This window comes from Ammodytes marinus, assembly GCF_949987685.1.
Source record: "Ammodytes marinus genome assembly, chromosome: 14".
NCBI classification, from domain to species: domain Eukaryota; kingdom Metazoa; phylum Chordata; class Actinopteri; order Uranoscopiformes; family Ammodytidae; genus Ammodytes; species Ammodytes marinus.
The window spans coordinates 15,208,664-15,220,421 of NC_137218.1; the positions used below are offsets into that span (position 1 = coordinate 15,208,664).

General features: G+C 40.4%; 2 protein-coding genes across 2 annotated transcripts; both read left to right on the top strand.

Annotated features, from left to right (window-relative positions):
• Positions 1-390: 390 nt before the first annotated feature.
• LOC307260925 (uncharacterized protein) lies at positions 391-4,553 on the top strand. Its single transcript, XM_080041300.1, has 6 exons — positions 391-482; positions 1,393-1,500; positions 1,603-1,645; positions 1,833-1,954; positions 2,391-2,449; positions 4,007-4,553. Exons 1-6 carry the CDS (start codon positions 476-478, stop codon positions 4,526-4,528), a joined length of 861 nt encoding a protein of 286 aa, XP_079897426.1. The 5' UTR covers positions 391-475; the 3' UTR covers positions 4,529-4,553.
• A 4,152-nt stretch (positions 4,554-8,705) lies between these two features.
• On the top strand, positions 8,706-11,116 carry timm10b (translocase of inner mitochondrial membrane 10 homolog B (yeast)). The gene is made up of 3 exons (XM_080041298.1): positions 8,706-8,967; positions 9,076-9,171; positions 9,711-11,116. The coding sequence occupies exons 1-3, from the start codon at positions 8,938-8,940 to the stop codon at positions 10,419-10,421; spliced, it is 837 nt and encodes a 278-aa protein (XP_079897424.1). The 5' UTR covers positions 8,706-8,937; the 3' UTR covers positions 10,422-11,116.
• Positions 11,117-11,758: the final 642 nt, after the last annotated feature.

Here is an 11,758-nt window from a genome sequence, read left to right on the forward strand (position 1 = left end):
AGGGGTTAATGTGACATTAATGAATTAAAACATATTCAAGCTGACAAATTGAGTATAAATATTCTGTCTTTTTAGAGTGAAATGTTTTTTTCTTTTTATCCGTTTCTGCATTGTTATATTTGAGATCTATATACATCTATATCTATATATACTAGATCTATATATACAGTTGCCAACACCAACAGATGTTTATAAAGCATTGCCATCTTTAGACAGTTGCACGGTAATCTGAGTGAAAGTGTATTGTATCTCACAATGGTATCGCGAATGGGTGCCTCACAATGAGGTTACATTGCTTCCTGTTTGTAACTGAAGAGCAGGCAGTTTTCAAAGCACAGTGATAAGAGGGGTAACTAAGGCGAAGTAAAAATAGACTACAGTGTAGCACAACTCACCGACTGAACACTGTGATGCCCCGTAGCTCAAAAGCAATCTTGTCAGACTGACAAAACCTTTTGTCCAAGACGGCTGGAATATGACAGGTAGGATCAGAACAACTTTTTGAACTTTCCAAAAATAATGTTCAGATTTTCAAACTATATTATATTGCTAAAACTGTACATGTTTGTGTAAATATTCCTTAGTAGAATTTAGCTTTAAACAAAAAAAAGAAAGGAAAAGCTTAATCTTCTCTAGAAGTGTATGGTAGGGAAAGTAAGGAGTGGAGAATGACAAAAAACTAAGTTGTTAGTATAGTGTAATGTATATGTGTCTTTGTAGTATCTGCTTCGCATTCATCCACACAAGACCTTGCTTTCTTGTGCCACACTTCATAGAATTATCATTCCATGTATGGCACACTTGTGACACTTTTTAACTAAATTATTCATTATCCTTACAGGTAAATTCAAATTAAATTAAAATACTGTGATAACAACAGGAAGAATGAATTTCCTGTGACGTGAATTTACTGTTAGGCTGAAATTGGTTCAATACGTATAAAAACAGTGGTTGTTTAGAGATCACAATCTAGCCTCTAGAACTATTTATTTAAAAAAAAAAAACACAATGTGTTTCTTTTGCAGTAGCACACACAGTAGATTACATAGTAGGATAAGTAGTAAGTAAAATTGCAATGGCCACCGTATACTTTAGCTGTGACTGTCTGTGTTTTTCCAACCAAAGTTTCTCATGTCAAAAGTATGGGATTGTAATTGTCCAGTAGTTTTGAAACATTTGGTTGCATGTTTGTTTATCACTGGCGTAAAACCGATGCCACGTTTCTAAAAAAGTGTAATTATTTCTGTTTGTTATAGAGACATACAGATGGGGAATACTGTAGCCTACAAATTAAGTAATGGCTGATAATAAAACAAACTAAAATTCTACAAATGTGTCCCTTTTTTGAGACAATTCCCCGGGTGTTAACAGTCAGTTGTTGATGTCTTTTAGCTTGTGAATTTGAAGTCGTAGGTTTGGCCCTGCTATCCGTGGCCTTGATGATCTCTTTGTGTCTCAATGTCATCCTGTGCATCAGACGAAGAGCCACTTTGTGCGTAGGTATGGTAATAACTCTCTTTTCTAACATATTATTTTGCTTTTGTAAATCAGCTTTTACAAACAGGACATTCTATACATTTCTGAATATTTGTTTTCGTACAGACACATACGAGTGCTGCTTCGTACAAGTTAATGACGGGGAAAGGTAATACATTTTTAATACGACCTAAACTTGTGTGCGGTGCCCATCAGCTAAGAAATCACTCTGTTCTATGCCTCTTATTTTGTAGTCAGTAATAATAGGTGGTCCAACATTTCCATTTTCTTTTCTATGTACAAATGTCATCTTATGGAAGTAACAAATTGTAAAATTGCCTCATTACTTGTTGTAGCCAATCACAGAACGAAGGATATTATTTTCATGGCCCAGATCGACACGAGGGTCAGGAAAATGCCCACAATCATCATGAGCAACAGGAAAATCCAATCTATGGCAACATCAGCACAGAAAGAGGTGAGTGTGCCGCCATTCTCTCACCTTTTTTAAAAACAATCATTGCACCTTTTCTTCGAATGTCAGTGTGTCACAACAATTATGTTCATGAGGCGTGCGCTGTGAACCGAAATTTGAAAATAAAAAAAATTGTCAAAACCTAATTGTTTCCATTTTCTTCATTTTCATTTTTGATACTGCCATTTGGCAAGTTTGAGAAACATTCAAAGTGTGATGAGAAAACATTTGGTTCAATTGCATGCAGGTGTCACTTCATGTAAACCCATAAATAAAAATAAACTGGCAATTTCTTTTTCAGTAAGTAGAGGAGCCTTTTGATTATTCTATTTTCCGTGTATGTGATGAATGTGCACGTATAATGCTGTTAATAAAAACTGTGAATAATAAATATAAATGAGAATTACAAATGACCTCATCCTGCGTTTTATTTGTTCAGGTTCTTTGGAGGATTGCTATGAGATGATGACCATGCAACACAAAAGAAATCATACGAAGGTAATTGTTTCTCACAGCATGTTGTTTCTCACTCTCTCCAATGCCTCACTGGAAGTTCCACATTTGGAGCTTTCCACATTTGCGTGGATGTATTTCTTACAGTTTTCCATTATTTAACGTAGAATGTATGTTATTTCAATTTAATAGCATGTGTATCATTTAGAAATTTAAAATGTTCCTGTGAGCTGGGTTAATTTTTCACCCACTTGCACATGTGTTTACCTGGAACTACATACTGGGATGAATAAATGGTTTGACCTCTCTGAATATTTGGACATTGCACGTAATGTAGTGAATATAATATGTGTGTGTACCAAAGGTATAAAAATGGGCTGAGTTGTTGACGATGTTTAGCCATATTCTAAATCTCTTCATATATTTTGTGAATGAAGGTATTTTAGTACATTTGTTGTCACATTCACACCGAAACTAAATATATACGTGTAAGCATTTTGTGTCAAAATACACTCGCAAACCATGCTGATTTGCTTTCAAAACGGAAGGCAGCTGACACCATAGACATTGTGGTCAATGCAACTGTGAAGCAATATACATTAAGCCCCAAACGTTCTAAAAATAAACCTGGTTTACAGAAAAACCTGCAAAGCGACAGCCAAACGGGCCTGCCTTATCATTTGTATTGTGTTTGTTTAAAAGGTGCATAGCAATGTAACATTTTGGTTTACTGATGTTAAAGGAATAGTTCAGTATTTTTGAAGTGGGGTATATCTTATTGAGATGGTGATCAGTGCAGTCACATAAAGAGTGTTGGGGAGATGTCGCTGTAGAAGGAGTCAGCCTCGTACTGTTGCAGAAAGGGAGAGAAGAAAAAAGTTTTTTTATCTTTTTTTATTTATTTATTTATATAAATGCTAGCCTGGTCCTACTAGACCATCGTACCTCATTTCATTTGTACAGAAGGTCTGAAATTGCTCAATTGACAAACGTTAACTTACTTGAAGGCGGGTGTCTGTTGAAGTTTAAAACTATTGGATCTGCCCAGTGCCACTCTGAATCTGCCAACCAATCGCATAACATTTGGTTTTGACGTATGTCATGCGCCGGCTTCTGACTACAACTGAAACGCGTGCATGACCTCAACGTCATTGTTTTCAGCCACTCCCTCTGTTCGCTGATTGGACCAGTAAAAATCTGTCGGAGAAAACCCGCGAATATACCGTGGACCCAGACTGACTACTAAAGTGGAGTGAAAATTGAGCGGAAGTAGGTAGGCGGGCGTTGTCAGGCTATATAAATGCTTCCCTAGAAAAAAAAAAATCTGTTCAATTGTATGCTCAACTGAGATATATTTTTCAGCCATGTATTACAACGCCAGCTCATGCCGGTGCAGTGCAGCGTATCACTACACCAATCGGCTGTTCGTAACCAGAGCTACCCGGCTAATTCAAAAGCTGATTGGGCGAAGTGATACTATGAACTGCACTGCAAGTACCTCATACAACCCTGGCACTTTAAAAAAAACTGAACGTTCCCTTTGAAAGACCTACAAAACACCATTTCATCGAACACAATTCTGTCTCTTTTGTCTGAAAGCAGCATTTAGAGACTGACCTGAATTATGCCTCGCTGGATCTGAAGTTGGCGAACAAACACAAGAAGAAGAAGAATCGGCAACAGCAGGGCAACGCTCGGAGACTAAACAAACTTCCGGATCAGCCGCCCGTCCAACTCACCCCCCCGGGGAGCAGCACTTTCCTGGAGGTGGAGGAAGCCGACATAGACGCTCACCTTCCTCCCAGAGACACCTCCACCATGGTTTCCCACAGCAGCATCTACCTGAACAGTCAACAGATAGCACAAGAGACAGAGGAGATGGAGAGAGAAAGGGCCATAAGCATGGACAGGGAGAATGCAGGTTGGGAAGGAATAATAAGGGAGGATAACGGACTGAGCACAGTTTGGATAGGAGCGCAAGAGAGCGAGGGAAGAAAAGACAGACACGATTATAGTAATAACGGGAGTGTATGCACGCAGCTTTTAGAGGTGGTAGCGGCCACTCAGAGTGACACAGATCATTTCTTTAGAAGCTTTAGCCATGATAGTGTGGAACAAGATTAGCCAGAGATATCATTAAGACTGTTTTATTTTGTGTTTTGAACTGCTTGGAACTGACTAGGCCACCTGAAATGAAGCCAATAAAAGCCATTATCTATTCCTGTGTGTTTTTACTCTTCAAGAATTAAAAGCGATGTCATCTTCGATATTCAACAGGTTTTTGAGCAAAATAAAAATGCTCCCTCTCGAACTCCACACAATGAGCAACAGAGGAACAAAAGGTGTACATTTGTGTGCACAGGATGTAAAAGAGACAAGGAAACTCTTGTGTGTGACATTTAGAGGTCAAGGGCCCCGTGGAAATGTTCAATTTTCTTGCGAAAGACAAGGAAAGCATCAAACGATCACAGGACATGGAAGATGTTTCACTGCTTTGATGTTTCTTAATCAGACATCAACAGATTTCTCACAGAAAGGTGTAATGGGGGGAAAACATGACATGTGTTTTCCATGCCGTAGGCGATGGCCAAGCCTCCAGGCGATACTTGTTTTCTTTAATAAATGAACTTGACTTTATGCACTTGTGAAAATTAATATGTAAATAGTCAAAAGTGGAAAGCTGTAAGTGGGATGTAAGTAAAGCCTCCCCCTCCCCCCACACACACACATGGACATAGTGCAGTGTAAATGCCAACCACATTGGATTCTTCCACGTCAAAGTTATGATAATGGTGATTAGCTTTATGATCTATTGCACTTATGAGCAAATGTGCCATCTGCTTTAATGATCATTTCCCTAACTGCAATCCTCACTCAAGAAGGATATGATCATTTGCTGCCATTTCCTGCTGAACTAAGTGAACTCAGCAGTCAGAGGCCTCCAGTACACCAGCCATTATTTGACAGATTTCCAGTGGCTAGGGGAGAACGGGGTAATTTGTCACACGGGTTGGTTGTCACAATCGTTATATCTCGGAACCAGAAGGCGCTGTCTGTGAAATTTTGGTATGTAAATATCCAGAATTGGGATCAGTGGTCAGTATTCCTTTGAGTTAGACTGCTGAATTTGAGGTGAGACGACTGTTTGTGTTTTTCATGTCAAATTGAAAATATTTAGCTCCTCAGTATTTTTCTTCTAGGCTTTTACACAATGGGTTTATAACAAAACACTTGTTACCCATACAAAGTGTGAAGGGTAAGCTATAGTTTAGATTGTTTTTAGCAAGCTAATTAGTTGTCAGATGGTTGTTGGCCTTGATGCTAGCAAGAAATTCAAGTTGGGGTTGGTCGTCATATTTTTTGGGGGGTTGGTTGTCACATGTTATCTCAAGGCTGCAGCCAGAAAATAACGGAATAAATTGTCAATCTGTATCCTCACTGACACTCCAGAGAAGGAAAGAATAGAGCAGGAAAAGGCAGCTAGCATGCAAAAGAAAAAAGGGCAACAAAATCAAAACAACCCAGTGCATCCCAAACTAGACCAGCTGCCAAGGCTACATTAAGTTATGTAGGCCTATTTGTCAACTTGACAATGCAATTAAACTTACAAATTTAGTTCTACTTTCTTGCCTTCTTTTTAAGATTATTCCCATTAAGATAACATTGTGACAAACAACCCCATAGTGTTTGGCAACCGACCCCTTAATGGGGTTGGTTGTCACAATGTGTATGGGTGTCTTTGATGATTAATTTCTTCTTTATTGCAATAAGTTAGAAAAAGTGAGGGGTACACATTTCAAGCCAACACCTTAAGCTTCAATTTAATGTAGGAATGACTATTGAAAGATGTTTAGGTGATAAGCAATTCTCACTAGAGTAAAAAGTGTGCCTACTTACCCCATTCTCCCCTACTTCTCCATATGGATTCATTTTTGGCCTCAAGCATTTTTGTCTTAATCTAACTGTGACCGCAGACATACAGGGAAACAACACACAGTGGCTTTCAAACGTATTGATACCCCTTGAACTTTTACACATTTTGTCACATTACAACCGCATGCGTAAATGTATTCTATTGGGATTTTATGTGATAGACCAACACACAGTGGCCCACAATTGTGAAGTGGAATGAAAATGATAAATGGTTTTCAATTTGTTATATAATAAAAAACTGAAAAGGGTGGCGTGCCAAAGTATTCAGCCTCCCTGAGTCAATTGAAACAACTTTTCGCTGCAATTACAGCTGCAAGTCTTTTAGGGTATGTCTCTACCAGCTTTGCACATCTACACACTGACATTTTTGCCCATTCTTCTTTGCAAAATAACTCAAGCTCAGTCAGTGGATGGAGAGCATCTTTGAACACAAATGTTCAAGTATTTCCAGATATTCTCAACTGGATTTAGGTCTGGACTTTGACTGGGCCATTCTTACTCATGAATATGCTTTGATCTAAAGTAAACATTCCATAATAGATCTCGATGCATTTAGGGTTGTTGTCCTGCTGGAAGGTGAACCTCTGCCCCAGCCTCAAGTCTTTTGCAGACTCTAAAAGGTTTTCTTCCCAGATTGACCTGTATTTGGCTCCATCCATCTCCCCATTGACTCTGACCAGCTTCCCTATCCCTGCTGAAGAGAAGCATCCCCACAGCATGATACTGCTACCCACATGTTTCACTGTGGGGATGGTGTGTTCAGGGTGATGTGCAGTGTTAGTTTTCTGCCACACATAGCATTTTGCATTCCGTCCAAAAACTTCTCATCTGACTGGAGCACCTTCCTCCACATGTTTGCTGTGTTCCCCACATAGCTTGTAGCGAGGGTTAGTGGAAGGTGCTCTGATCAGAAGAGACCAAACCTGAAGTGTTTGGCCTGAATGCAAAACGCTGTGTGTGGCTAAAACACTAACACTGCATATCACCCTGAACACTCCATCCCCACCTTGAAACATGGTGGTGTCATGCTGTGGGGATGCAAGTCATATGCATGTGTTAGAATGTCCCAGTCAAAGTCTAGACCTAAAACCAATTGAGAATCTCTGGAAAGACATGGAAATTGCTGTTCACAGACGCTCTCCATCCAACCTAACTGAGTTTAAAGCTAGATAATAATCCCTCTCAATGATCACTTCTGCCCCACTAGAATATGTGGTGGTGTGTTGATCTGCACAGCCTTCCTCTCTCTAACTCTATTATTTTACATGGTAACATTTGTTTTGTATTGTTTTGTAAACAGAAGACTCAGGTCTAAGCTCCACCCAAGCCCCTCACTGCTACTTCGCGGGCCCAGAGCAAAGAGCAGTTGCCTCTCTACTTCCATAAACTTTGGTTAGCTCAGTGGCTAACACACTGATATACTGTATTTCTAACCGGAAAGTGGTGTCCTCTCTCCCTTCAAGTGATGTCCTCCCCTCAACCGAACGCCTCCAAAATTTAAATAGAAAGTTTTTAGAGGGAATCCCCATATGTATGTACATTTCTATAAATGAGGCTGAAATGCTGCATCCCCTTTGCATGTTGATATAAGCCTATCAAAAAAGACAGAAAGAAACAGACTGGCAAATTGAAATGATTTATCATCTGAATTATCTGCAGTTTCAGAGTGTGTCTCTCCTTCAATTTGTTTTACCTTAAGTTTGATCATAATTTCTGATAAAATAAGACATTTGTAAATCTTTAGCCTACATAGCTTACATCATACATTATATACCATCTATAAGCTTAACCTATAACACATGGCTACAACAGAAAACAGGCAATAACAGTAACATATTATTTTGAGTGACATTATGCTACTGCAGTGGAATGTATATGGAAGGAGAATACAAATGCAGTAGTTAAGGCTTGGACTGCAGTAAGACCCTCTGCCTACCTGTCATGCCTGCTGATCACTTCCTGCTTCTGTCCCCCTGTCTGAGTCTGAAACCTCCTCTTCATCCCTCACATTAATTTCCTCCTTCCCCTCTTCTCCTTCACTTGTTTGTTCATGTCTTTCTGTGGCATTATTCTGCTCTGACCCTCCTTCTCTCTCCAGTAGCCTATAGTCTTCTCCTTCTTTTCATTTCTCTTCTTCCTCACTGATTCTGGCCCTGCCGAGATTTGCATGCACCTCTATTTCAGAACAGGTGTGTTAAACATGCTTGAATACCATTTATGTATGAAACTTGACGCAAGCGAACAGAATGTTCAACATCACTTCGTTGAAATGCTGAAAATAAAACCTGTTTTGGCAACCGGAAATGGATTCCTCTTTTTTTTCCACGAGTGAAGCTCTTCGCCCGTAGACGATCTTCGTCACAAAAATGGCAGCTCGCATGTGAATGTCATGCCATTCTAATCCTGTGCCTGAATCAGTCCATGCTCTAGTTCGGTTGGTGGTGCGTTACAGCTGAAATACAAATGACTCCTTGTGGAGTTGTGCTTTAACTGACCCCAGACCACTTACGGACCAGGAAAACTGACTTGATTCATTAGCTGGCCCTGCTCTACATGGTAGCATTGTAGCTAACCAGTCGGCGTTTTGATACGGAATCACGATGGAGCCTGACCAACAACAACTGAGAAACGTAAGTCACTGTCAGTTCACATTATGCACTGAATGCTACTGTACGTAGGGCTCATTCAGAAACCGTTAATGTTGAGCTTTGAGTGATCGTGTCTCTTTTTTTTGGCAGCTGCGGGATTTCCTCCTGGTTTACAACCGCATGACTGAAATCTGCTTCCAGAAATGCACCAGCAACTTCAACTACAGAAACCTCACCATGGACGAGGTAAGATGACTAATTGGAAATCATATATAGTTTGGCAGCTATGTGTTAACACACATCTACATACATACACATTTAAATGTGATGGTTTTTGTGGTGCTTAGTCTCTTTTTAACTGCCTTTTTTGTCTGTGCACTAAACGTGCAAGGATACGACGACAAGTAGATGCACGAACACAAAACCATGTAGGCCCTATGTGTAAGCTGTCATAATGGCCTTACTTTTTTAGATGGGCTCTCCTTCCTAATGTGTCATTGTCCTATTCACTTACTGGAACATCATTTTAAGGCTACTGGCTTGTAGACGTTCTTTGTGTGGGCTTGAGGACAGGGCTCGGTGCAGTCTGTTGACATAGCTTTGTGCTTGGAGGTCATCATGTTGAAACAGAGAAAAAGAGCTCTTGTTGTATGCCTAATTTGTAAGATTACCATTGATTGATAGTCAGTCCAGTGCATCCACATGCTTTTGGCTGCATATTGTATCATCAGCAGGTACTATAATTATTACCCAATCATCACCTCTGATTTCTGCTGTCTGTCCAGGAGCGCTGTGTGGACAACTGTGCGGGGAAGCTGATCCGCTCCAACCACCGGCTGATGGGCAGCTATGTGCAGCTGATGCCTAAGATGATGCAGCGCCGCATGGATGAGATGGAGACCAAGGCAGCCGAGGCGGCAGCAGCAGCAACAGCAGCCCCCACTGCGCTCGTGGAGCCTCCCACCACAGAGGCCTTGGAGGCATCTCAAACCCCCATCGTCACCTCATCTCCAGCCCAGCCGTTAACTCCTTCACTGACTGACGTAGGACCAGTGGACTACGGTTCAGTCTTTAAGCCGGCAGGACTAGATCATGGTCCAGGACTAGATGGTCCAGTTGGGCTTAACGCTGCTGTGTCGGCATCTACAATGGCCACAGACCTCAAATTGTCAGCTGCCATTCCACTCACCCCTGTGACTGAAGCAGTAGTTCCACCTGTTCTTAAAGACGCAAAAAATGAACCATCTTATACAGGGGCCTTTTCTCTGCCGCCGTTAGCTGGTGGCCAAATCGAGGCTGGGACCTTGGGCTTGTCTCAGCCACCCAAAGCTGCTGCCCAAATTGAAGCTGTGAGCTCGGCTCAGCCTGTGTTTACACCATCTGAACCGACGTCCTTACCAGTCACTGTACCTGTGTCCACACTAGCTGCACCTACAGCGTCTATATCAACAGGGACCCTGTCAGCCCCTGAGGCTCCCCCACCACCAGGCCAGTAATGGTGCCCAGTGTGGGTCAAACTGTCAGCCATAGGTCTCTTTATACTCCCACTGCAAATGGCATCATCTCTGTACTACTGGAAATAATAGATGGTTAAAGGATTGAAATTAATAAAATGGAGTCAAATGCTATCACTATTTGTGTGACAATATAAGCAACTCGAAGGCCTCATAATAGACTCTGTTATCACATGATAGACATTATGTTTGACATTTTCAGACTCAACAGTAAATGACATGTTTGATTATGAAAATAATCTTAAATTGTAGCTTAATCGTCCAGTGATCCCTCCCATAATAGCAATAACAATCATTCATATATGTATTATATAGTCATTTGTGACATTGTGTTCCAAAGTATGTGAGAAATGTTAACAAAAACAAATATGAAGACATTAAAATCGGATGTGTAAAATTAGTATTTTTTTCTGCAGCGTGGCAAAAACAAGAAGGAAGTTCTAACATTGTGTGTGTGTGTGTGTGCGCTTTCGATGGTGAAAAGATGATTTTAGTGATAAAAGTGAAATTGCCAGTCAAAGCTGAACAGGGATCATTACACAGCCTGTAAGCCTAGAGTGTGGGTCATATCCGGACCTAGGCTAGAATTTCAGGAGGGAGGCGGGCTCAGTATGATGACACACTATAGTATACACACAGTATGCTGTTCATTTCTTTTTCTGAAGGTGACAGGAAAAACGGACATTACATAATCCTCTAATAAAAATTAAAATATTCACTTATTATTGTTCTTTTATCTTAAATTGTTCTTTTATCTTAAATGCTCCATACAACCTCTTGACATTAAAAGCCATCCTGCTGCCAAATGTTCTTACACAGCGTTGAATTGGGTGTGTATGGCACACATACTGATTGTTGTGGGTGTGAATCCAGTTCCTGACCTTGGTCACATATATCATCACCTCTCTCTTTCCACCCATAATTTCCTGTCCATGCGCTAGACACGCCATGATAAGTGATCTAAAAAAAACAGCATTACTTGTGAAAGTTTGGGTTAGAGAAGTTAACTTGTGTTTTTAAGGCCAAGTATGAGAATGGTCATTTCAAACCACTGATACTCCTGCTTGGGCAATAGGGCCACAAAATAAACCACACAAAGGCCTCACTTTATACTGTTAAATAAAGGTGGACTTAGTTATTATTTTTTGCAGGACTTTAAAAAAAGTAAAAACTACATAAGTCGGGCATGTTTAGAAACCCTGCTGCTTCAGAGTCACAGTCAATTATACAATCCATACTGCCAGGAAGCATATTTTATATGATGTATCAACAAAGTGTCCATTTTTCGAATACTTTGATGCTCAGTTCTGACTCACCTG